This window comes from Nuphar pumila, chromosome 5 (assembly GCF_984573655.1).
Source record: "Nuphar pumila chromosome 5, dmNupPumi1.hap1.1, whole genome shotgun sequence".
Lineage (NCBI taxonomy): Eukaryota > Viridiplantae > Streptophyta > Magnoliopsida > Nymphaeales > Nymphaeaceae > Nuphar > Nuphar pumila.
Genome location: NC_143253.1, coordinates 134729740 through 134757164, shown reverse-complemented (window position 1 = coordinate 134757164; position 27425 = coordinate 134729740). Strand labels below are relative to the sequence as shown.

The 27425-nt window shown below is 37.0% G+C and overlaps 1 protein-coding gene across 1 annotated transcript; it reads left to right on the top strand.

The window, feature by feature from the left end:
- Positions 1-8593: 8593 nt before the first annotated feature.
- LOC149838868 (uncharacterized) lies at positions 8594-26764 on the top strand. Its single transcript, XM_090007821.1, has 16 exons — positions 8594-8635; positions 9851-9972; positions 10357-10365; positions 10637-10687; positions 11526-11645; positions 12843-12962; positions 13482-13623; positions 14466-14636; positions 16519-16674; positions 16843-16949; positions 17207-17297; positions 17474-17615; positions 20298-20454; positions 25831-25947; positions 26191-26314; positions 26401-26764. The coding sequence occupies exons 1-16, from the start codon at positions 8594-8596 to the stop codon at positions 26635-26637; spliced, it is 1908 nt and encodes a 635-aa protein (XP_089863947.1). The 3' UTR covers positions 26638-26764.
- Positions 26765-27425: the final 661 nt, after the last annotated feature.

Below are 27425 nucleotides of genomic sequence, written 5' to 3'. Positions count from 1 at the left end.
TTACTCAGGATCACTGCACTTCCACTTTACACCTATTGTTTATAATGGATCCTCTTGCCGTGTTCTTATCTTGGATTCTCAATACTTCTGTCACTCCATCCTCATAGGTAGTGATTTAAATGGACCGGATCTAGTATGGACATTTTATGATTTTTGGCTGTTTCAACCCAATCCAGATTCGACTTTAGTATGCATTTAGCTGATCCAGTTCCGATCCTTTTGCTTTCCTCTCCGTATGGACAAAAAAACTGTTGCTCTCTCGACTATGTTACCATAGGCTCTTCTCTTACGAATGTGCTATCATAGGCTCTTCTCTTAAGACGAATACCTGAGGGAGTCTTGTGCGTGCTAGGACATTGGGATCCTTCTGATGATGTTCATCCATATGATGAACGGCATCTTAGACGGGTTCCAAAACTTTTCCAGAGTCCTTGATACTCTGGATGAACAAGATCTAGAGCACATGAAACAGATGATTCAAAACAACACAAAACCATGGCTTTTTGGACGTTCATCACATGGATGAATGACATCTAAGGGACCCTTGACGGTAATTGTGGGGTGCCTCTGACCTGATCCACACTCTTGAACTACGGTGCATTGGCATGCCATCTTTGCGTATTTAAGCCTACGTTAGTGGACTTTGCTGCTGCTTTTTTTAAAGGCAAGCTGTTCTTCAAAGGCCTTTTTGTAGTCCAAAAGAACCTTCTTTCTCTTTTTTCCTTAAGAGTTTTTTCCTTGGTTACTCTTCTTCCCCACAAATGGATTTAGTGAGAATAGGTTGAGGTTCCAGCAAGGAACCATTAATATATTCCCACAAATCCTTGCCAATCAAGATTCTTTTAATAGCAGTAGCCATTATAGTTATTTTCATCAAATTTGATTGGAACAACCGTAACCACTTCCTTTTCAGCCATAGTACCAAGAGAGAATGAAAAGAGATAGATAAAAGAGGAGGTAGAAAGAAGTGTAACCCCCACCAGTTATTATCCAAAGTACCATTAGGTTTTGAACCTGCAACTTCCCACCACAATGAGATGTGCAGTAACAGTTCCTACCAACCACGGGGAGACCCTGTTGGGTAGTGGTCTTTGCTTTTGAAATTGACGTTTTCAAGAGTTTTTGTGTTTTTGAAGAAATAGATAAATGGAGATGGTTAGGTGAAGGTTACCCATAATAAATTTACTACCTAAACGGCTAAACATACCCCCTTTCTTGTATGTAGCAAAAACAGTCCTCCAAAACATTGCGTACCGTACGCTTCTTAACCATGATTTCTAAAAGTAAGATGATAGGGATTAAAAGGGGTCGGGTTTCGGATCCCAAAATACAAATACGGTAGAGAGTCGGGTGGGTTTGGATTTCGGACAGCCAAATTTCGCAAATTCCTCTTCCTGGATCCGACTCATTTGCAACCCTATAAAAAACAACCAACGTAACAAGTCCTATTATTGGGAAAATCTTGCGATGTTTGGAAAATTTTGGGCTTTTCTGATAACAATAAAAATAATGGAATTTTATTTTAATGTTAATATAATGATAAAAAATATCAACCTGATATTTTCAAAATCGACGTTGAAAATATTACATTTTTGGGGTACCACAATCAAACTTTTTTTTTGCTCCGATAATCTATCACGGTCATCGGACTTTGTTCTGGATACTTTATAGAGACGGTTAATCGAGAGTTACAAAAGGTCAAGTGAGACCTTGCGAGAGTTGTTAAAGTTGGTTCACTAGGTTAATCAGTTTCTTAGAAAAACGTAAGAATTAATTTTTTTTTATGATGAGAAACCCTTGCCGAAGGGAAGAAAAACCCCGGGTGGGGCCACACGACCACCCTGCCTTGGGTGGCCCATCTCTAAAAGCTACGGATACACTTATGCGCCAGAAGGGTTTGATCCGGGTAATCAACAACCTTTTACCATCAGATGACACGTCATTGAAACTAAAAAATATTTAATTTGTACACGTCTTAGACAATGATTTCTCATATTAAGATGAATTTTAAATCATCATTTCTGCGAACGGTGGCATTTTTTTTAAATATAAGGTCGGCAATGGGCCTTATTTGGCATGAGAAACAAATAACCCATATCACAAATCCAGGGATGGCAGTGGAACGGGGGAAAGCGGGGCCCCACCCCACCTCGCCCCGTTTGGACAGGGGATGAAGGGCATCAAATGCTGATGAAGGTTAAAATCCATTCCGGTGCGAGGATGGAGGCCTGGATGGACTTATGCTTTCCCCCGCCCCACCCCATCCCATCCCCATAACAATCCCTGCCTTGCCCCGCCCCGCCCCATCCCCAATCCTTCTAAAGGATGACAATAGATCGAGGGAGAAACAGGGCGCCTCATCCCCGTTTGGACCGGGGATGGAGGACGTGAAATGGGGATGGAGGTTAAAATCCATCCCCATGCACGGATGGAGGTGGGGGTGGAGGTTCGAATTTTGAGACAGGGTGGGGGTGGAGACCTTGTCCCCGTCCCTGCCGCGGTCCATTGTCATCCCTACACAAATCTCGTTCTTGGGAAAATTTTGGAAGAAAAATCTTGCGATGTTTTGAAAATTCTGGTTTATCTTGAAAAAAAAATAATATATATAAAAATACAAAATATTTAAAATTTATCATCATTTGTTAATATAGCTATAAAAACATGATACTTTTGAAATCGACGTTGAAAATATTACATTTTTTGTGTATAATTTAGGACTTTGATCGTTATTACGAAATGGTGACATTGTGACATGGGACTTAACCAAGGGCGGAGCCACTTTGTGAGAAGGTTGGACACGTGCCCACCCTAACCCACAAAAACCCCACAAGGGGTAATGCTGACCTGTAACGTAGGTGGGCAGTACCCACCTTGACCTGGACTGTAGGTGGACAGTACCCCAGGTCAGGGTGACCTCGAGCCAAGTGACGATCTCTCTTTCTCTTTCTTTCTCTCTCTCTCTCTCTCTCTCTCTATATATATATATATATATATATATATATATATATATATATATATATATATATATATATAGGAAAATGGGAAGCTACGTGATGCTATCCATGCTCGACCTGTACCAGATGGACTTTTTTTTTTTCAAAATTCTAACCTTAGAGATGTGCTTACATGCTGCTTTTCATAGGAATTGGGTCTTTGATCATTTGATTCAGATGTGTGGACAGGTTTTTATAAGGTTTTAAAATTAACCCTCTGCAATTTTTTAAAACTTTAGAGACTCAAAAAACTATTTTTTTCATCCAAAATGCATGATCCAAAAGTCTATTTCTAGTGAATTGATCATGCAGAACACATCCGTAAGGTTGGATTTTCCGAAAAAAAACCTATCGGGTATGGGGTCAGGCAAGGATAGGTCGGGTAGCTTCTCACTACTTTGTAATGGGTAGGTGCTAAATGAAATATGCTAAATAATACGTGCTAAATGGGTTTTTATGCTCACAGTTCTGACCCTCATAAATGTGTTGAGCATGGTCCACTTGCGAGGAATCCACACCTGGATCATGTGTTTTCAATGAAAAAAATGATATTTGGAGCCTTGAAAATTTACAAAGTTGAACCTTCTAAAAAGTTAGCCATGTTTGGGAATCGAACTCTTAAAGAGCTGATCTCTATAAAATCAAGTACATAGATCACATCTATGGTCAGAATTTAAAAATAAAATGAAAAAAAACAGAAAAGCCCATTTAGCACCTACCCATTATATATATAATAACTAAAATATGTTTACCAACCAAATATGCTTACTGCTATAAATCAAGATTTTCATAAGTTTTTTTATTTTATTTTCAAAAATTTCACCATATGATCTAGATTCTTGGTTTTATAGAAACAAACTTTTGGATTATCCAATTACTATGCATAAGATATATCTTTTAAGGGTTGAAAATTATTGGCTTAGAATTTTTATAAATATTCAAGCATAAAAAGACATATTTTTATCTTATTGCGATGCTCCAATAGTCAATTCCTAGCAAATGGACCATACTGCATCTACAAGGTTAGATTTGCAAAAAAACTTATGAAAATCTCAATTCATACCAGCAAACATATTTGGTTGGCAAAAAATATTTCAGTTTCTCTCTCTCTCTCTTATATATATATAAAGGTAACTAAAATATGTTTACCAACCAAATATGTTTACTAGTATGAATAACGATTTTTATAGTGTTTTTTTTTTACTTTTTTCAAAAAATTTGCCATACGAATGTGATCTCAATGCTTGGTTTTATAGAAACAAGACTCATGTATCATCTAATTATGATGTATAAGAAGGATCTTAAGTGTTGAAAATCACCGGCTTAAAATTTTAAAAAATTACATTTCTTAATTTGATTACAATGATTTAACATTCGATTCATATCAAATGAACCATGTTGAATGCATCTACAGGGTTAGATTTACAAAAAAACCTATGAAAATCATGATTCATACCAGCAAACATATATATTTGGTTGGTAAACATATTTCAATTTTCTTATATATATATATATATATATATATATATATATATATATAGCAAAATGAAAACCTTTTCAATGGAAAACCCTTTCAAACCTCTTTAATGGACGTTTTCTTAGAAATTTGGTGTTTTTTTTTAAATTCCAACCATACAGATGTGATTTATATACTTGTTTTTATAGGAATCAATTCTTAAAGCATTTGCAGATGCGTGGATAGGTTTTTATAAGTTTCAAAATCAACGACGTACAATTTTCATAAAATTTTGAGGCTCCAAATACCATTTTTTCTATCCAAATTTTATGATCCAAGTATCAATTTATTGTAAATCAATCATGTTGAACACATCTGCACAGTCAAAACAAAAAAATTTCATTGAAGAGGTTTGAGAGGGTTTCCATTTCCTTAAATATATTGGTAGTTGCTCACACGTTAGGTGTCAAATGATACGTGCTAAATGGATTTTTCTGTCATTTCGGTATTTTTTTTCATACTTTCAAAAAATTTTAAAATGATATTTGGAGCCTAAAAATTTTACAAAGGTTTTGGACCATTGAATTTTTGAACCTTATAAAAACCCACCCATGTGTTTGAATAGAACACTTCAAGAGGTGATCCCTATGAAATCAAGTACATGGATCACATATGTATGGTCAAAATTTAAAAAAAAAATGAAAAAAGGCTGAAAACCCCATTTAGCACATTCATTTCTCACCTAACGCGTTGCTCACACGTTAGGTGTGAAATGCTACTTGTTGAATGGATTTTTCAGCCTTTTTGTTGTTGTTTTTTGCAGCCCCATAAATGTGTTAAGCATGGTCGACTTATGAGGAATTCATACTTAGATCATGTGTTTTTGATGAAAAAAATGACATTTAGAGCCTCGAAAAATTTACAAAGATTTTGGACCGTTGATTTTTTTAACCTTATAAAAACCCACCCATGTGTTGGAATAGAACACTGCAAGAGCTGATCCCTATAAAATTCAAGTACATAGATCACATCTATACAATCAGAATTTAAAAATAAAATGAAAAAAGGCTAAAAACCCCATTTAGCACATTCATTTCATACCTACGGTGTGAGCCGCTACCAATCTCTCTCTCTCTCTCTCTCTCTCTCTCTCTCTTTATATATATATATATATATATATATTCCATTGATTTTCTTAACCCTATATCTCTGTCTATTCCTTTTACTCCACGACCCTCTCTCTCTCCTTCCTGTGTGCCCCTCATTGGCTCTCCTCGACCCCACAACCACACAACATAGGTGATAGGCCTATCGACCACAAGCCACCTCACTTGAACTTTCGAAGGGCTCCGACCAGTGGTCCTAGTTCGGAGGCCGCCTTCGGTGCACCACCCACACCACTGCCACAATGCGACAGGACCAAGTCCTCTCTCTCTCTCTCCCTGCCTCTCTCTCTTTCTTGCTTTTGGTTAAGCTGATGCCCTAGTTTGGCCATCTGCCATTCGATTTTTTTTTTTCATGCTCTTTTTTAGCATTAGGGTTTTTGATGATTTTTTAATTAGTTTTTATTATGTTCTTTTAATTAGCAATGAAATTTAAAATATTGTTTGTTTGGACTAGGATTTAGGTTTTTGATTTGCTTTCTCTTAAATAGTTGCACTTTAATAACTAATGTATAGGGCTTTTTATGTATATTTTCTCAATTAGCATTTAACTTTTTAATGAGATGAATATTAATTAATTATTTTTATATTTTTTAATCAATATTTGACATGATCCACATGCTTTATTTTAGTTAAAATTTTAAGAGTTTTGTTATTTTTTGTTTTAATTAGCTTATGTATGAAAACTATGAATGATGTTTGCTAGGATTGAGGTTTTTATTTTATTTTTTAAATAGCATAAATATTTAATTAGGTTTTGAAGTTATTTATTTATTTTTAATGATATTTATATGTATATTGATATTTTTTTTTTAAATAAGATGAATATTTAATTTAAGTATTTTTATGTTTTTTTAATTAACATCAAACATGATTCTACATGCTTGATTAACATAAATGCATAATTGATGATGTAAGAATTAGGGTTTTGATTTTATATTTATTTAAATGACATGAATTTTGGAGTGTGCTTTGTGTTATGTATTTTTTATTTTAATTTGCATTAAACATGGAGAATGAATACATGACTTTAGTTAGAACATAAAATTTTAGGTTTTTTGTTTCAATTAACATAGATGAGAATTTTATGTTTTTTTTTTTTTCAATTAGCATGTATTTTTTTTTAAATAACAATAATCATGATTCTATCCTTAATTTCTGTTATAGTTTGATGGTTTTTTGTTTTTTTTTATTTATTTTATATGTATATTATCATAAAATTTATTTTTCTTTTTACTATGCATTTAGGTCCACCCTAGTTTAAATTATTCCTGGTTCCTGCCCTCGGCTTAACTAGTTTGGATACATCACATGGACACACCATTTTGGTGGCATGTCCTCGGTGACACGAGTCTGATACGCCGACAAAGATCCAAACACGTACTAGCATTACTTTCATATATTAATAATGCTTTAATAAAAATAAAATTTGATTGGTGACTAACAAAGATTAGTTTTTATTGATTAGACAAATTCTGAAGATCCGCTTCCTCATGTCCTATTTTTTTCAAAAAAAAAAAAAAAAACGAAATTGCGTGTTGAGCTCGTGTCACGAGTCGGGTCGTGCCCCTATCTTAATTTGTGACCAAGTAGTCTGTGCTGACATAAGCCAAAATATTTTATTTCTTATCTGGACGCGTGGCCGGATTCACAGATTGAATGTCGGCAAAGGAACAAGTAACAACTTGGCTTCAAAGACACCATAAAGGAGTTTTAGAGAAAGGTGAAGCTTTGTTTCCAACCCAAGATTTCGAGAGGAAGAAGCCAAACACGATCCTTCAAAAACCATGGTGTCTCTCGCTTCTTCTCCCACACACAAGCCTTCTTTCATCTCACCCAGCACCTCAAAGGTTGAGTTTTTCTTCTCTTTTTTTTTTCTCTATTGAAATCATGACTTCTCAAGGCTCAGCTCGTACCAGCACGAGCCTACATGTGGGTCCGACTCTGCCAGTGGGTGCAGCCCGTTGGTCTTCCATGAGCTCCTTGGTCAAACCCAGTCACGGCTCAGGTTGTCCGAGGATGCAGCCTACTGCAGGTCTAACAACTAGACTGAGCCGTGCTCGAGCCTTGATGATCAACTGACCATGGTCATACTCGTGCAGGTTTCGAGTGGTCATCACCCATTTTTTACTCCTAACCAGTTTCACAAAAGTACAGTTGCAGGTGTTTGCTTAATTTGATCTTGCAAATGTGTTCTCTATTAACTTTTCATATTTAGATATGTTTTAGAGAAAGAGAAAAACAGTAGCTCATATATATTGCAGGAAAGCCTTACCATAAAAACTCAAGTTCGAAACCCACCAGTGGTGTCCCTTGCCGCAAAGTTGGAGCTGGCTCATACAGGCTCTTTAAGTAGTAATTAATATATTTTATATCACTTTTATGGTATATGATAATTAAATAGTTCAAGTTTTTGGTTGTATTGTTTTTCATTTTCAGAAGTTCAAGTTCAAGTTTTTAGCTTGGAAACAATATGTTTAGAGTTTAATTTTATTGCTTTCAGACTTTGGAGCAATGCATTTTTTCTGTAAACGAGTAAGCCTGAGCTCGGCTGACTCGGTCTAGAGATTAAATTTTATTATATTTAGCTTTTAAAATTATTTCTTTGTATATCAGAACTAATGTATCAAATTTTATCAAAACTTCGAAGTTAAGCGTGCTTAGACAAGAGTAGTACTGGGATGACCTCTTGAAAAGTTTCCATATTACATCCTTTTTTGCCTTACAAGCTTCTTAATTTTTTTTTTTTGGAAAACGAGCTAGCTCGAGCTTGGCTTATTCAGCTTGAGCTCGCTCTCGGTTTCATTCGATACATAAATGAGCGAAAACTTGAACACCTCAAGCTTGGCTTGTGGGCTCGTATACGAGCCTACATCCATGGCACAATTTTAGTCGATCGAGTCCTCCAAATGATTGACCAAGCCTTATCACCGTGCTGTTTTTCAACCTGCAGGTGAACCTCAGTTAACAGGTTCAGGTGGATGGCCCCCCTCGGTGTAAGACTGGAGACCCAAGACCGCCATGTATGGACCATTTCATCATATTCTTAAAGGAGTAAACTACCATGTGACCACATATCATGCCACTGCATAATAGCTGAGGGCCAATTTTAATTATGATATGCATTAGATGATGCTTTTTTGAGTACCTAGTTTGTTTTTTTGTTTTAATCATACTTTGCATTAATTGTTCATATCATACAATCAGATTTGATAGAACCTATTTTGGGTTTCAAGATTCCGTTGTATAGATGGGTACTATAATGAGCAAAAACTCCACACATAACGGATGATCTCGGGTTCAAACCCAAAAAGGTTATGCCCCAGCTTGCTTGATAACTATTCTGCCCCAGCTTGCCACAAAAAAAAAAGGCCTATGGTGGGTTAATTCTTCAGGTTTGGTTTGGACTCAGGTAATTAAAACACGACTCAAACCTGATTTGAGATATGGTACTGGGTCCAATCGGACCCTCCATAAGAAACCATATCCAGACCATATAAGGGTTTCATGAACCAGACTCTGACCATAACTGGTAAAATATCATTTCTTTTTATCTTTTCTACATTAAAAAATTGTGGACATTAGTTGGAACTCAGGTCAGACCCAGGTTTGCTATGAAATTTCACAAACCATACCCAGATCTATATATTAATCGGACTCTTTGGGTTCGACCCACATTCTAATCGGACATTCTTATTTATCACCAAACCCATAGGGTTTGGGTACAGATCAGGTCTCGGTCAAACCCAACCAGTTGACACCTCTGACACCCCTACATGGCACCCGGCTAGGGGTGTCAACAGGCCTGGTTTACTCAGACCCGACCCGAACCAAACCCTATAGGGTCCGAGTATGGTGATAAATAAGAAGGCCCAGGTCCGGACCCAAAGGTTCGATTAGTACATGGACCCGGGTATAGTTTGTGAAATTTTAACCTGAGTTTGATTAAGACCCACAAATTTTCAATGTAAAAATGATAAAAAAAAATATAGTTTTACCGGGTTTTGGCTCATGTTGTTTTTATCGGGTCTGGATATGGTTTTTCTTATAGTGGACCCGATACCATATCCAAAAATATGGTCCAATTCTGATTCCACCAAACCCAACCCGTTGACACCCGGGTGTTGGGCCGAACACTTTAGAGGTGTTCCTAACAGTGGATCTGCTTCTACATTCATGATGTGAAAAGGCATAGTTTGTCAAATTAGATTGAGAAGTACAAAAACTTTTGGGAGCAGGTGGTGCTCGACAATGGAATCGTCCAAGTCAAGTTGTCTAAACCCGAGGGGATCGTCACTGGAATAAAATACAATGGGCTTGACAATTTACTAGAAATCCTCAATGAAGAAGTGAATAGAGGGTATGTATCCTGTCTTCTTCTTTTTTTTTGCTCTTTTCTTATTTCTTTATTCTCTTTGAAGTGAAAATATATAGTCCCAGATAGCTTTAACCTTGGCCAAGCTTAATCTTTTCTGGGATCATTTTCAAATATCACCAAAGTTTTTCACTTAATGAAAGAATATACTCAATATTTTAGAAAATTCCAAGAAGCGGCTGAAGCTGTGGTTAAGCAAAACTGCCCATGGAAACAAAAAATTTCAAATATTATTCACTTTTTCTCTCTACTACTCCCAATTTTGATCTTTTATATAACTTGAAGCCTTCTGTTGATCTAAAGATCAATACATTTTAAGGTTAAACGAGAAACCAAAAAAAAAAAAAATCTGCGAGCAAGTTATCAAAGTTTTACGCTGTCAGGACAGTGATGGCTGAGCCACCGTGGCTAGGTCTATGATACTGGCGGTGGTTTCTGTGTGTAAATATCAAAATAAAAGTTATCAAAGTATAACCCCACTTAATTCTTAGGCCTCTCAAACCCAAGTTGATATTTCTTTTTACTGATAGGTTTAAGTATTTTCTCAAAAAAAAAAAAAAACGGTTTAATTAAGTTTAAATTTGAAAAGATCATTTATGTAAATGACACATCCTTCACTTTATAGTAAAGCTTGTGAATATTGTGGCAGGTACTGGGATCTAGTTTGGAGTGAACCAAATGGGCCTGGAATATTTGATGTGTAAGCACTCAACTTTTTAGAATCGTTTAACAACACTATAGGGCTGTCAAAGGATTTGATATGGATCAAATCCCATGGTATTGGGATCTGAATTTTGTTCTATAGATTGCTTATCTAAAGCCCATGTAAACTCAAAGAACCACCCCCTTGCCGCAATGTTGAAGCTGGGTATACTCCTTGATGCTCTTGGGGTGGGTGTTAAGACTGTCATTGTGTGGCCAGTGATGAAGGGGTTTTATTTGGTGTAGAAATAAAAAAGGGGGCCCTGCTTGTCTGGTAGGAGCAGCTAGTGCACATCACCTTGTGTTGGGACGTTGCAAGTTCGAATCTCAATGGTATCGTGTTGCAAGTTCGAATCCTAATGATATCATTGTGTAACTGGTAGGGGGTCTGCCTAACCCCAACTTGCCTAAAAAAAAAGAAGGGGGGCCAGGAGAGAGAGAAGGCCAGGTGGAAATATATCGATTGAGAGATTGAGGGGGCGTTTGTTACACCCCCAACCAAAAGGAAGCCTTTTTCTTTTGAAAAGGCCACTTTACAGGAAAAGTGCTTCCTCATGAGAGAGGTATGAACCCATTTTGATGGGAAAGCTACCTTTTTGCATTTATTGCGTGGGTCTCACCATATTTTTTTCATGGACATGTTTGTTTCACGCTTTCTAATAAAGAGACTCCATTTCTTAAGAAAGAGCATGAAACAAACCAAAATGAATATTTTGGTTCAGAGAACGTATATGTCAAATACTCGACCTTAAATTTGAGTTTGGTATCCGAGCATTCACATACGAACAACTTGTGAATAAATGCAAGATGTACTGAGATAAAAGCACTTCTTGCAGGATAAAGGGAACAAGTTTTAGTGTTGTGTTACAGAATGAAAACCAGATTGAGGTCTCCTTCACAAGGACGTGGGATCCTTCTCTTAAAGGCAAGGTTGTCCCTCTCAATATCGACAAAAGGTGTACCTCTCTCTCTCTCTCTCATATATATATATATATATATGATGCCTTAAATTGCACCATGAAGCATGACCAAGTTCATGAACTCATAAATTCTATTACTAGTAGAAATGTTAAGGGTGCACTAATCCATGAACTTGAGACAGATTTCGTGATTCTGGTCCTGTCAAGACACTATTATGTGTTTGCCAGCTTGTGTGTTCTCTTAAGATGTGAGATTCAACACATTCATTAAGGGTCCAATACACTCACTAAAACCAAATCGGTTTCGTTGTTCCCTATGTCATCCCTATCTTCATACCCTTCTTGGAATTTCATTAATGCAAATTGTTTTGGTCAAAAATCGGACTCCACATGTAATCTACATCATTTATTTAATGAAGATCTACATTTAAATTGCTGAAATCTGACTTGCGTGCAGGAGTTTTTGGCAATTCAAAAATCAAAGGTTGAAAAAAAAAACACTTTTTTCAATAAAAAATATGATTCATGGGTCGATTCTTATTAAATAGACCATGTTGAATCCATCTATAGGATCCAATTTGATCAAAACAACATGCATCATAAGGTTTAAAAGTGTAATGAAGATTGGGGATGACATAAGGGATGAGTGAAACTCAATTGCTCGAAAACTAAGGTAACACAAAGAAATCATAGCACATGAGGGCTTCACTCAGGGGTGACTCACCAAAGTCACCAAGTAGATGGAACAAGTTAAAAATGTTGGCAAAAAAATACATGGAGAACGAAAACATACCGGATCCCGCCATAGTCAATCCGGATGAAACTTGGCCGGGTAGATGCGGGAGTTTGGTGTTATCTTCAACCTATTGATACCCACGATAAGCTCAAGCTGTCAGGTCAAAAGGTAAGCAGGACCCTGAACTCAAATGAGAGAGAGAGAGCTGATTGCACTCGTCAAGCAACCATGTCTCTCTTTATATAGGGGAGAGAGAGTGGAGGTTACATGCATGTGAACCCTTACGTACCTTTATTAACGTGAATAACCCTCTCTCACTTTCTCCTTTGCCTTTTGAGTGTCTTGTGTCAAACCAGGTCACCTTGGATTGGACTCGATCCAAAAAATCCAACACAAAACTCATGGGTGAGGGGATATGGGTTTTTCCTCCTATAAACTGGGTGAGCAAGGTAGTTTTAGTTATCATATTGATATTTATCTAAAGATTGAACATGCAGATTTATCATGCTCCGTGGCCAGTCAGGATTTTACAGTTATGCCATCTATGAACATTTGGAAGGATGGCCTGATTTCAATGTTGCCGAGACAAGGATCGCTTTTAAGCTAAGAAAAGACAAGTATTATTTTTTTCATCACCCCTTTCTTGTTTGGTTCTTCAGGGAGGGCACTTATAAAGTGTAGGGGGAAAGTACACGAGAGCACATCAAAACACTTTAAGAAAATTGATTTAGCATCCTCACCGTCCATAAGTTGTGGGATGAAGCAATGGACAGTGAAGACGTCAAATCACTTAAAGTGATTTGGCAGATCACCTGATCTGCTCTCCAAGTACACTAGGGCTCACTCTTTAATTAGGGAGAACCCCTTTTTTTTTTATAGGGGCATCCCCTGTGTTCTGTCCCAAACCATTGGATCTCCTTATTCTTATTTCTTATATTTTCGAAAGCCTAAATAATGAGCTGAGGGTATGTTGGCATCAAATGAGATGCAAACAAGTTCATGAACTTCAATGGTTAATTCCACTTGAAATTCATGAACTTGATCTAATCTTCTACTCTTTTTCTTTCCCCAAATCAAGAGTTTTGTGAATCCTATTTTTCCTGGTTTATGATATAACTATGTGCCATGAATGATAGGTTCCACTACATGGCCATAGCAGATAATCGCCAAAGGATAATGCCCATGCCTGATGATCGCTTCGCCGGCCGAGGTCAACCATTGGCTTACCCTGAAGCAGTACTTCTAGTAAACCCAATCAACCCTGACCTTAAAGGAGAGGTGAGAAAGCTTTGCTGTGTGTCCATGTTTCAGTGTAATAATCTATCAAGGGCTAGCTAGGCCCATGGTCTGCTTGTCTGGTGGGTTGGGTACCGAGCAGACTAGGCTTAGGCCTGGCATATCCAAATTGACCTGGTTGGGCTCATTGACAGGGGAGTTGGTCCCGTACTAAATGGGTTAGGTTTCTGAATTTTTTTTTCCTTTTTTGAGGGGTTAAGCCATGGGAAAAATCTCCCGTCACCAATTGCACATTGGCAGGTTTTCCTTATGATGGGACGTTGCAGGTCAGTGGTACGTTGAATAATAACGGGTGGGGGACCCCAGCCCAGCTTGCCTTTAAAAAAAGAACCCTTGAGGCCACCTGTGCTCATAAGAGAGTACACCCAGCTTCGAACTTGTGATAAGGGACGTTCCCGTGAGTTCCAAACCATGGTCATCCTATTTTAGCTGACAAACCATGGTCACTCCTAACAATGAAGGCGGAGCCTTTGTGAGCCAACTGCGTGTTCTGAGTTAAGATTGCATGGTTTCTTTCTGTTTGATCTAAAACCCATGTCACCTTCGTGCACATCAATTGACCGAGACAACGGTCCATGAGAAATTTTGGCATTTCTAGTTTCGTGTTTGGATCTGGCCTTTTCATGAAGCGTCGTCCCTACTGTCCACACTGTATTTGTACTCCCAAGAAAAAAAAACAATAAATCTTTATAGAATAATTTACAGAAAAGCTACTAACGTATCAAAAATTTACTAAAAACTGCCCAACATTTGCATTGTTACATTTAACGTCTCTCTCTCTCTCTCTCTCTCTCTGAATTCTAAGGGGTTTCTGAAAAAAACAGGTGGATGATAAATACCAGTATTCGTGTGACAACAAGGACAACAGGGTCCATGGATGGATCTGCAGCGACCCTCCCATCGGATTCTGGAAGATCACCCCCAGCGACGAGTTCCGAACGGGAGGGCCCCTCAAGCAGAACCTCACCTCTCACGTGGGGCCTACCACCCTTGCTGTAAGTAACACTCTCCCATCACCCTCTTCGTTTCTCTCACCTGTATCCATTTTTCCCCTTCCGAACTGGAACACCCAATTTGGTTTTTTTTCTTTCAATTGTAGTTCCTATCACTGCCATGGGTTTCACATCGTTCTAAGATTTATACCGCTCTTGTTTCAGCGTCTCAGCCCCCCACCATAAATGAATTTAGTTGTTTTTGTTGATTATGGTTTGTGGGTCATGTGTATATATTTGTGCTTGTATCTCGGATTTTGGACATGAAATGAATGATTTAGTTGGTTGTCGTAGAAAATGGTTTTTTCATTGGTATGCCATGGTCTTTTTTATGGTATTGTAAATTCTTCATATATGAAGCTAAATTTATGGATTTGAGGCTTCGTTGTTGACATTTTGTCAGCCGGTTTTAAATTGCCTTAAATCCGAAATAAATACTATATGAGATAGAAGGCGGCGAGTAACAATATAGGGAATTAAAATAGACTAGAGTGGAAGGATGATTTGTTGTGTTTTAATTCATGATCCTGCAGCGTTAAATGAGATTATTTTACTTGTTGGATCATATTATTATTGAAACTACAAATTGTACCGCTGGTTGTTGCATTTCACAGAAACATGGCTGGTTTTTGGTAGAGGAACCTATTTGACCCCTTGAACGAACTGCATCTGGAATGGCATATGCCACAACGATTGACTGTAGGAGAATTTTACTGCCAAGATACTATTTTGGTGATAATCATATCGTTGGCATTAGATTAGAGATGTATCAATCACAATGTGGTGGTCTTTGTGGATATACACTTTTTGTTCTTTTATTTAGGTTGCCCTTGCATATAATGCAGCGGATGTAAATATAGTGACTGATTTGCATGTTTGTTGGCTCTAGCTTCTGACTAGCACAATCAGTAGATGCTAATAGTCTATTGTTTCTGTTGTCGTTCTCTTCCAAGAGAATAAAAGGCATTATAGCATGTAATGCATATATGGAAGTTGTTGATTAAGTGGGTACTCTTTTACCACGTTTCCACTTTTGGATGAAATGCCTCAACTCTAATAAAAACAATCTGGCCCATACATAGCGACAAGTTGAAATAATTGACATGGTTATGTCTGCCAAAATAGGATTGTCTGTCTAATTTATAGCAATTGCATATTTTGTGACTTGTTTGTTACCAATTTGCGCCAGCATCCTGTCAAATACTCAGCACTATCAAAAGATGAGTGGTCTCTGCGTATATGTGTGCCATGTAGTTGGTACTTTGTAGTTTATGATTCATAAGAGCCTTCAACTAGAAGCAAATATCATTTTATCCTGCAATCTACTTGTTCTTGATTTAATTTTTCCATTTTTTTTTTTTGCTGAAGAGGAAGACCAATTTGAAAGTTCCTTCTGTGGAAAGTACTAAATATAAAGAATCTGGTTGTGTTGAGAAAGAACTGTGTCTTATGGGCTCAATAAATCAGGAATAAATATAATTCTTGGATATGAAAATCTTTCCAAATTAGTAGTTTCGCTATATGTTAAAAGTTATACGTGGTCTTCTAATCAACCATCAACTACCTTCATTGTGACGCTTCACCTGAACATGCTTCTGCATATGGAAAGTGTGTCAAATTATGTACAGCCAGGTTGGTAGTAAGTACATTAAGTTGTTCATATTGCTATCTTGCTTTACAAACTCGAGATAAATATTTTATGTATGGAAGCATTCACATGGGACAGAATTCAGTTCTCAATTGCAGGTGGGTCAATTCAGATCCTTTTGCAATCAATTATGCTTTTTTTCTTTAGCTGCTAGATTTTCACTTGATTTCTAGTCCCTTCTCTGTTTCTCTTAAACCTATTAGCTTTTTCTTATGTTCATGCTTGTTCTTTTGACAGATGTTTCTCAGTGCCCACTATTCTGGGGTTGATCTTGTGCCTAAGTTTCGAGATGGTGAACCCTGGAAGAAAGTTTTTGGTCCTGTTTGTATTTATCTTAATTCAGGGATGGCTGGATCAGATGCACTTCTTCTTTGGCAGGATGCAAAAGAGCAGGTTTAATCTGATATTGGGCTTTGTGAAACTGTAGCTGCAATTAATTGGCTACAGTTAGTTAGCTTAAAGACTGCATTCACAAGATTTGTGAGGATGGTAAAACAGAATTTTCACTTTTTGTCTGTAATTGCTTACCATGTACCTTTGTCTTCTTTTTTGTCCATTTAGATGATCGTTGAAGTTGAAAGTTGGCCGTATGATTTTCCAGCTTCGGAGGACTTCCCTACTTCTGATAAACGAGGTTCTGTTAAGGGAAGACTAATGATTAGAGACAGGCAAGCATATCTGCACATTTGTTGTCTAAATGAGTCAAAAGCTTTCTTTAGGACATTGTCTGATTTGGTTTTCCAGTTGTCATCAACTTTTGGCATGTCCCTGGGTTATTGGAACTGTTGGTTATTGGGCACTGCACTCTAAATTTCTTCTGTGAATTGATATATTATGATCCCTTTTCTCCACATTATGTTAATTTTTTGTACTATGTACACATTATGCTAATTTTTTGTACTATGTATCTGTCTGTCTTATTCAGGTATGTCAGTGAGGAAGCATTTTCTGCAGGCTTGGCTTATGTGGGTTTAGCTTTACCTGGAGAAGCTGGGTCTTGGCAGCGGGAATGCAAGGTGAGTCTACCCTTGGTGCAAGTACATGTTTGTGCAATTCTGGAAAGTGGAAACAATAATATGGAAGCATGTCCCTTTCTGTTAAACAGTCAAGTGCTTACTAGGAATATGCCTTAATAAAAAAACTCGCAGTAATAGTTGTTTCATGCATATGTATATTATCCTGTTTTTTTCAGGGATATCAATTTTGGAGCAAAGCTGATGCTGATGGTTTTTTCACTATTAGTAATGTTTGGGTTGGAAATTACAATGTTTATGCATGGGTTCCTGGTTTCATTGGAGATTACAAATATGATGTAATTGTTTGCATTTCTTCAGGTTAGCATTTCGTCTACTGCCAAATCCCACATATATTTTCATGAAGCAATAGGTTTGGTTAGCTTTCAGCTTTCTTGAATGAAAACAAAGATTTTGCAATACCTTGGGTGTGGGGGTGCGGGGAGGGTATATATATATATATATATATATATATATATATATATAGGAAAATGAGTTCGTGCTAAACCCATTTGGTGCTAAACCAAGGTTGCCAGACTAGGAAGTGGAAGCGGAAAACGACACGGGAAGCAGAAGCGAGAAGCGATGCATTTTAAAATGTATAGGAAGCGGGAAGTGAGGAATGAAAAAAAGAAATATAATAATTGAATGTGAATCATAATGAAACACAAATAAAAACTAAAATAAAAGTGACTAATATTAAATTTCATGATTTTTTAGTGTAAGAATTAATTTTTTAACAAAATCTAAAAATGATGATTACCAATTTAGAGAAAGCACGTGGAAGTGAGAGAGAAGAGTGAGAGAAAACACATAAAAAACATGAAAAGTTGAGTAAGAGAACATATAAGATGAATAAATGAAGTGTGTGGAAAGCATAGGAGAAGCGTGGGGGAATCAAGGTTCTTATCAAGTTTCAGAAGCGAGGAGTATCGCGCTTCCGAAGCGAGCTTCCCACCTATCTAAGAAGCTTCTGGTAACTCTGTGCTAAACCACGTGCTAAATGGGTTTTTCAGGCTTCTCCGGTGCTTTTTATGCAGTTTCGGCTAATTAAATGTGTTGGGCATGGTCGATTTACTAAGAATCCACACTTGGATCATGTGTTTTTGATGAAAAAAATGATGTTTGGAGCCTCAAAAATTTATAAAGATTTTGGACCGTTGATTTTTCGAACTTTATAAAAACCCACCCATGTGTTGGAATCAAATGCTTCAAGAGCTGACCCAGAGTTACCAGAAGTTTCTTAGGTAGGTGGGAAACTCGCTTCGGAAGCGCGATACTCCTCGCTTCCAAAACTTCATAGGAATCTCGATTCCCCCACGCTTCTTCTATGCTTCCCACACACATGGTCTATGCTTCCTATATGCTTTTCTCACGTTTCTTTTCATGTTTTTCATGTATGTTCTCTCACGCTTTCACTCACTTTCCATGTACTTTCTTTAAATTAGTAACCATCATTGTTAGATTTTAACAAAAATTTAACTCTTTTACTGAAAAATCATGAAATATAGGAATAAACAATTTTATTTTAGTTTTTATTTGTTTCTTGTTCGATTCCTATTCAATTGCCATATTGCTTCATTTTTTTAATAATTTGCTTTTAAATCGATACTTCGCTTCCCGCTTCCTATAAATTTTAAAATGCTTCGCTTCTCGCTTTCGCTTCCCGTATCGTTTCTTGCTTCCGCTTCCTAGTTTGGCAACCTTGAGCTGACCCCTATAAAATCAAGTACATAGATCACATATGTACGGTCAGAATTTAAAAATAAAATGAAAAAATCCCAAAAAACCCATTTATCTCGTGGTTTAGCACCAAATGAGTTTAGCACAGACTCATTACTCATATATATATATAATTTTTAACAGTTTTAAGTTAACACTACATGTATGTGTGTGCATTTATGTATTTATATATATAATATAAGATAAAACTGAACTTGGTTAGGGTTAACTGAATTTACTTTTGGACAGAAATTGACCCTGTTAGAAGAGTCCTTGTTACATAGGCAAAGAGTTGACTACCAGTAAATGTGATGGATGTTAGCAACACCCTATACATAACTAGGTCTTTTTTTTTCTTTTAACAGAGAGAGACAGATTGTAGGAGGTCATGTCACAAATCTCAGTACCAAAATTTCCTCAGCAAGGGAAAATCTTGTGATAAATTAAAATTTTGTCATGGCATATATAAAACAATTGTCACTAATCTCATTCTCAAGAAGATCATGCAATATTTTGAAAAATCTGTTTTTTCTTGGGAAAATATCAGCATATCTAAATTTATAAATATAGATAACAATAAAGATAAAATATTATAGAAATATTTTATTATGTTAATATCGCAATAAAAGTGTGATATTTTCAATACATCATCCCTTCTGAAAATATCGCAATTTTTTTTTGTATTATATCAACCTTTGAAAACATCACAATAAAACAATGAGATTCTCAAAATAGATGAAACATTTGACATAGATATAAAATTTAATTTTTTTAGAAAAATATATACAAATATATAAATAACAACATAAAAAGTTCAAATGGTTGTTAATATCATGATAAATTCATAATATTTTGGTAATGGACTTTACTTTGAAAATATCTTGTTTTATGAGTATTTTGTTGTTTTTGTACATATCATCATAAAATCATAATATTTTCAAAATATTGCCACTATTTGGGACCATAGTAGGGAAGAAAAAGAGCCAAATGGAACCAGAGTTGCACTTAATCTTCATGTCACATATTTCTAAAATTTTCAGGTTTTCAGGGTGCAGAATCTTGTTTTCCTTGCATGAGTTTCGGAGGCTGTTTCTTCATATGTTATTTAGTTCTAAGGAAACTGAGAACTTCTGTTTAAACAATTTCCGTCTGAATTTTGTGTTTAATGTTGTCACTCATCTTTTCATTCATGATCAGTGAGAATTTTAAGAGTATATATGGAGCATTAATTTAGGTGCATTAATTATGCATCTGATGATTGTTGCAGAAGTTTTATTGCAGGAAGTGATATCGATTTGGGTGATCTAGTATATGAACCTCCAAGAGATGGTCCTACCTTGTGGGAGATAGGGGTTCCTGACCGTTCTGCTGCAGAATTCTATGTTCCTGATCCCAACCCAATTTATGTTAATAAACTCTATCTTAACCATCCTGACAGGTTTGCTATTTTGATCTTGTCCATGTAATTCATCTTTTGTTATACTCAAGCCTTGTCCTAGTATATAATTCCAATATATGCAACCTTGTATGATCATTCGAACATGGTTGTGCAGTAAGGACCTCCTCTATAATAGTAATGTAAGTACAGTTCTTGCTTGAATATTCCATCAGGATCTTAGAATGATAGTCTATGTTTAATCTTGTCATGTCGTACAGCATGAAGACTTGGGGTAAACTGGGACTATCATAATTGTCAATTCAAATAGGTAGTTATTAGAAAATACATATTAGGCACACTTTGTTTTCCCATGATAATGCCGCTAAGTTTTAATATCTAGAATTTAGGTGGTGGTTTTTCTCTTGAGTAGGATAATTCCCATTCATATTTTTTCATTATTCATACATCCAACTGAAAAAAACAAGCCAAGCTTCTTCCAAGAAGCTTGAGCTTACTCACTCGTCTATTGAATGAGGTGAGCTTCAGCTCCAATCTGAAAGTAGACTCATCAAAAGCTCAATAAGCTTGTTAAGGTTTCTTCTCATCTGGTAGGGGCAACTTGTGAATGTCACCAAGTTGACAGGATGTTATTAGCTCGAAACCCATGTGGAGCATTCCTTGCCGGAAGGTTAAAGCTGGGTGTAGCCCTGGTGAGCACGGGTGACCTCAAGGGTTTTACCAACCGGAGGCCTGCCAATGTGTGATCAGTGATGGGGGGTTTCCCTTGGCCTAGCCAAGAATAAATAACTACATCTATCTATCTATTTTCATTTAACAATGTTAGTAATACTACCTAATATGCATAGTAGCTCATTGAACAGCTAAAGTAAGATGTAGGGAGTTTCCTCCTGGTGTTTCAAGATGAAAAGTTGTTCCTATGATGGTACTTATATTGGTTTAGCACAGTGTTTTGAAAAGCGTTGAAGCGTAGCGAGGCGCTCCACCAAAATCTGAGGCGAGGCGTAAGCCTCGAGGCGCAAAGCGTAAGCCTCAAAAAAAAATTTAACTTAAAAAAATTATAAAAATTATAAAAATTATCTAAAATTATAAATAAATAAGAAATGCTTTATTGATGAAGCAACAACCAACAAGAAATAAAAAATCTCAAATAAATACGGAAAAAATATGAGATTAACATGTAAAACAGTAAAAGTAACATTAATGCAACAACTTGATCTATGTAAGTATCTAAGAAATAAAATATGAGCATTCGTTCAATAAAAAATTAACATTAACAACAAAATGCATATTAAAAAATGTAAGTATCTCTCCATATGTGCATTCATCAAATGAAAATAGTTCATCACTCGATAGTCAATGCTATATGCTCCATTGGATAACAGATAGATAAGTAGCCTACATCCAGAAATGCTGTCTAAGAACATTCCTCTTTTAACAATATGCATAATATGAGTAATACAGAGAAAATAATAGCTCACATTGCCCAATTGTATTTGCTAACTTTCTCTTTACTGAATATCCAAGTGACATGCATTGCCTCATTTTATCCGGATCCATGCCACCACCATCATCTGCACAGAAAGGAATATCAGGAAACTATTGTAAAACGAGAATATTAAACAGTTTAGTCACGCTATATTTGAAATGGTGCAAGTCAGTGGCATAAAGCCACCCCCTGCACATCTTTAAACTTCTTTATTGAGTAAAAGCTACACACTACACAAAATTTGATGCATTTTCTGCTCCTACAAGTCACATCCATTACAAGTAACCAAATATATGAGATCAAAAGAATGTATCAACAAAAAAAACATAGTTGCACTTAAAAACAAACAGCCAAAAACTAAGAGTGTCTACAATCAAAGCATAACAAAGCAATGTCAACCACAGCCAAGTATTCAGATTGCATCTAACGCCCATCTGCTCTTCTAGATAGACAGCAGCAGCAGCATACAAAAAAATCATCAATACAGAATTGTAAGAGGACATGCACAAAAATGACTAAAAAAATTACTTCACAAGAAAAGCATGATTCCCTAGAAACTTGATTGCATATAAGGTAACAGTCAGAAACAACTTTAATCCTTGATACCTGCCGTATGGAGAGATTGAAGAGAGGGAGGCAGATACGAAGGAAAAAGAATGAAGGGGGTCGGGGTTACTTGGGGTTTGGCAAGGGCTGCCGGCGTCGCAGCTGCTTCCGGCGAGAAGGAGGAGGCCGAGAAGGGAGAGACTGTGAGAGACGAGAGAGAGAGAGAGAGAGAGAACAATTAGGGCCCCCGACCCTCATTAGGGTCGGGGGTAACATTTCACTTTTGGTCAAATGAGGACTTTGACCCTCATTTGACCAACAATATGAGGCGTGCGTGCCTCACCGTGAGGCGCGCCTCGCCTCGCCTCGAGGCGTACACCTCAAGGTGTATCAGGCGTACGCCTCAATGATTTTACGCTTCATGCTTGCGCCTCAAGGCACAAAGGCCCTTGCCTTGAGGCGAGGCACGCTTTTTGCGCCTTGAGGCGCGTTTTTGATAACACTGGTTTAGCATGAGAAGGTGGGGGGAGTCATCCATCTTCGAGCTTAAGAGTGCATGTACTATGTGCATGAAAGGCTCAGGTCGGCTGAGGTTGCATGCACCCCTACATACATCATATGGCTATGTCATGGCCATTTAATAGTCAGATAGTACCCTTAATATTTTGCAAGTATATTTATTATCATAGATTGTTTGATCTTTCAGACTAAGACCAGTTTTCTGTATGCACGTATATCCAAGAGGTATACTTATAGGCATAATGTAAACTCTAGATACCTCTTAACAATACAAACAGACTAACAGCAGTGGCAAAAAACAGGATAGAACTGAAATACTCCTTATGATAATAGTAGTAGTAATACATACCATAATATACATGCTTTTGATGCTTGTGTTGAAAGCTTTCTATTTACCTTTCTGGGAAATGCTTGAGCTCTTGGAGTATAGCATGAAAAGATCAGGTGCAATATGATTGCACAAATATTTGTGCATTAAGCACCTGATCACCCTCCATCTTGGGGACAGGCCTGTCAGTTGGGGGCCCAAGTCCTGATGGAGGGCAATCAGGTGCTTAATTCACAAATTTTGTGCCAAGTGATTGCACCCGATCCGGACTCCAGTATAGCTGCTTAATTGCATTTTTATGGAACCATAATGAACTCTTTTTATAAATGTGAAAAAAAGTGACAATATTTTGTCATCGGTTTCAAACATTTAAATTTCACCTAATCTGCAAGATACCTTTGGTGGTACCAACTAATAAATGGGCCCATTGGAGTGGGTAATCTTCCAAATGTTGATCATGGTAAGCGGTCGGTATGGCTATGGTCTCCTTTGAGAAGATTGTTAGCTGTAAGACATTAATTTAACATGCTCATTCCTCACATTTCCTAAAGATCATTGGATACAAGAATCTATTTATTCCTGTGTAGTTAATGAAGTCATATCTGGAAAGGTAATACCGATGCGCATTCACTAATTAATGTTAAAAAGCATAAAAGTATCCTTGGAATGATAGGTTGGCAATATATGATGATACTATTTGGGGTTGAATGAGCTGAATGGTTAGATCACACTATCATAACCTCTTGTTCGAAACCACAGGGGTTATCCCCCAGCCTGCCTATCAAAAAATAATTGACAATACTATTTAAGGGACCTCGGCCTGACAGGGATGCTATACTCTGATATCTTTTATGGTTCCAGTGGGTGATTTCATTGCTCCTTATCTTTGGAGAGATGCAGGGCAAACCGTTGCTGGTGGTCAAAATTTTTTGTGTCTTAGTTGCAGCTGAAAGGTCAACAAATAGTGGCAATCTAGAAGGCCATGCATGGACAGAGTAATGCTTCTTAAGAGAAAAGGTTGGATAGTGTTCAATGTGATCTCTTGAAGACATTGTGATTTGCATGGCATGATTTGTTAGCATACACATCATAAAGTGGACCCCCGGTCATTGGTGGATGACTTGATGGCAAGAGTAATAAGTGCAAGAATGTTTTATTACATTGGCTTCTCCTTTCGGTAAAAGATACTGCCAGAGCCAACAAATTGTTTCTCCACCTGAGGGAAATCACCTGGTTACAAGATTATGTTAAGGAATAAGCACACTTGTCGTCTTCTGATGCACTGAGATTCACTCGGAACCTTTTCATGGTCCTACTATCATACTGCAAGTAGTTCCCCATTTTGATTTATTTAGTTGTTCGTCTCTTGGTTGGCATCTCTTTGGGCTAACTCCTTAACACCTCTGTTGAATTCCGTGTCTTTATCAACAAGGGTGAAGTCTGTGCCTTCTATAAGCTTGAGCATTTACATATCCTCTGAAAATATCAAGAATTGGGGATTGACTATCAAATAGTTTTGTTCAGAATGATAGAAAAAATATTGATTTATAAAAGGAAAAGACTGTGACCTGGAGTACCTGATGAAAGATAAAGCTTCTGATGAGATATAATACTGTTATTGTTTGAAGTCTCGTCTAGACAGCATTCTTTTCCTATTTACATGTCAATAATCTCTAATCTGCAGCAGGATATCTGTATTTACTTCGCTGACTGCCTCTAAAATGTTAGTATATGATATTTCAGCTTTTGTTCAGTTTTTATGTTTCACTAACAGCTCGTTTGTTTCATTCCCATGTAAAGGAAATGCTTTACATGAGAATGGGCATGGATGTCTAAAAATTCTGCCAGCTCAGCCTTCCCATGTGAAAGCTTTCATACGGGGGAAGGTATGAAAGGATTTACAGATAAAAAGTGGTTGGTGGTTTGAAAAACTGAGGCCCACTTGTGCCAGCATGGCACTTTCCCACTATGATGATTTGATGTTTGTTTCATTCATGGTGGGAAAGGATTACATCAGGATTTCCAGCTCAGCACTTTCCCATGAAAGTTGCATGAAACAAACGAGGCCTAAGAATACGACCAGTCACCAATGCCATGTGAATGTGGTTGAGTGGCTGCTATTGCCATGAAAGTGGGACAGAGCAGCTGGACATTATGCAATTTTAATGCCTTTATAGGTTCTGCTTCCATTCAACACCCTTATGAGGGCATGATGCTAATAGGGATAAGAGTAGCCCTATTTGGTCACTGTTTCCATAATTAGAAAGAGAGAAAGTGGTTATCACGTTTTACCTACATCAGATTATCAATAAGAATCACATGCCTGCTTTACATGTAGTGAGACTGACATTCTAGGGCTAAATTTTCTTCTAATATTCTTGGAACTTGTGGCTTGTATTATCAAATGTTTGTTGGAAGAAAAGGAAACGATTCTGGTATATCTAGGAAAAACTTTTCATTGCTGTAATGAGTTGAAATATTTATTCTAGTGTTTGACAACTCTGCACATGATAATTTTACTGCCTTATGTGGCTAGGTTTAGGCAATATGGATTGTGGGAGAGGTATGCTGACTTATACCCGGATGATGATCTTGTCTACACAATTGGTGTCAGTGACTATACAAAGGACTGGTTTTTTGCCCAAGTTACCAGGTATGATTCTCAGTCATGCTGTTGCTGTAATTTAATTAGTCCTCTGTAGTGTGAGAAATCTAATTACTTGATTCCATGTTTTCTTTGATTGATTTTGAGGTTTCTGTTTCATTGGTTTGAGCATGAAGTTGGGCTTCTGGTTTTGTAATAGCAAACCTCATGGCAAATAAAATTGCCATCACTTTCATTGTCGAAGAAAACCAATATCCATCTGCTACTTAGAAATATTTCATCATCATGCAGGTGGAAGGATAATGGATACCAACCAACCACATGGCAGATAAAATTCGAACTCAATACACTAAGCCAAAGTGGGACATATAAGCTCAGAATCGCGCTTGCATCTGCTGCAATATCCGACTTGCAGGCATAGTTCCTGACTGATATACTTCAATCTAATTTCTAGCTTCTTAAAGTTAATTTGTGTTCTAACATAGTTTTTAATTGGCTAAGGTTCGGTTCAACGATCCAAAGGCAAACCCTCCTCATTTTGCAACTGGTAGGATCGGTATGGACAATGCGATAGCTAGGCATGGAATCCATGGACTATATTGGCTGTTCAACATTGACATTGTGAATGCCTGGCTTATAGAAGGTGACAATACCATCTTCCTCACCCAGGCAAGAAGCTCGAGTCCTTTCCAAGGGATCCTCTATGACTACATTCGTATGGAAGGACCATCTTCCTAGGATTTCACTTTCTACTTCAAAATTTTATTTTGTGACGAAGTTTGGGACTCTGATATTGTCCACAGTTAATATTACAATATCTATCTGAGTTGCGTATTCCTTTTCTTTCCTCTTGTATATGTATGAGATAGAGAGAGTTGCTTTCCAAGGAAACTTTGTTATTACTTATTTAATGGTATTCGTTATGTACTTGCTTGGTCGTCTGTTCTTCGTTCTTTATTTTGATGAGTGGCATTGATTAGTGAATGAGGAATGATATGATGAAAGGTTTCTTATAAGCATTTCATGATATATGGATTTGGAACTGTCAAAAGATTTACAAAATCTTGAAGATTCATAACAAAAAATAACTGATAAAAGATGGAAGATTCTGTAAATATTAATATGGATTTTTACCTCGTCTTTCAAGATTTTTGCACTATATGAAATCAAGGGTGTGTTTGTTTTGGTCACAGGTAAGAACGTAGAAGCTTATGAAAATAGAAGCTGAGAAAGTAGATCACAAGGTCAACCCTGTTATCTGCTTTTACAAGTTTCAAAGCAAAAAGAGGCTAAAGCAATCACAGTTGGCAATCACAATCACTACTACTTTATCATGTTCCACCAACCTTGAGAAAGTATGGTGATTGTGATTTACAATCACAGGAACCAAAAATCACATGGCATTGCAAACATGCCTTAAGATTATATGGAAACCATTCTCATGGTAGCATTTCTCCTCATCAATATTTTATAGGAATCATTTCTGCTCATCAATATTTTATAGGAAGACTTTAATATCTCTGGCC

Bases quoted from the DNA above. Each gene is read 5' to 3' on its own strand.
- LOC149838868 (XM_090007821.1), top strand. From the start codon at position 8,594: ATGGCCCCCCTCGGTGTAAGACTGGAGACCCAAGACCGCCAT. The intron at 16,950-17,206 runs GCAAGCATATCT...TGTCTTATTCAG, and splicing joins AGACTAATGATTAGAGACAG to GTATGTCAGTGAGGAAGCAT. The intron at 17,616-20,297 runs GTTAGCATTTCG...GTTTTATTGCAG, and splicing joins AATTGTTTGCATTTCTTCAG to GAAGTGATATCGATTTGGGT.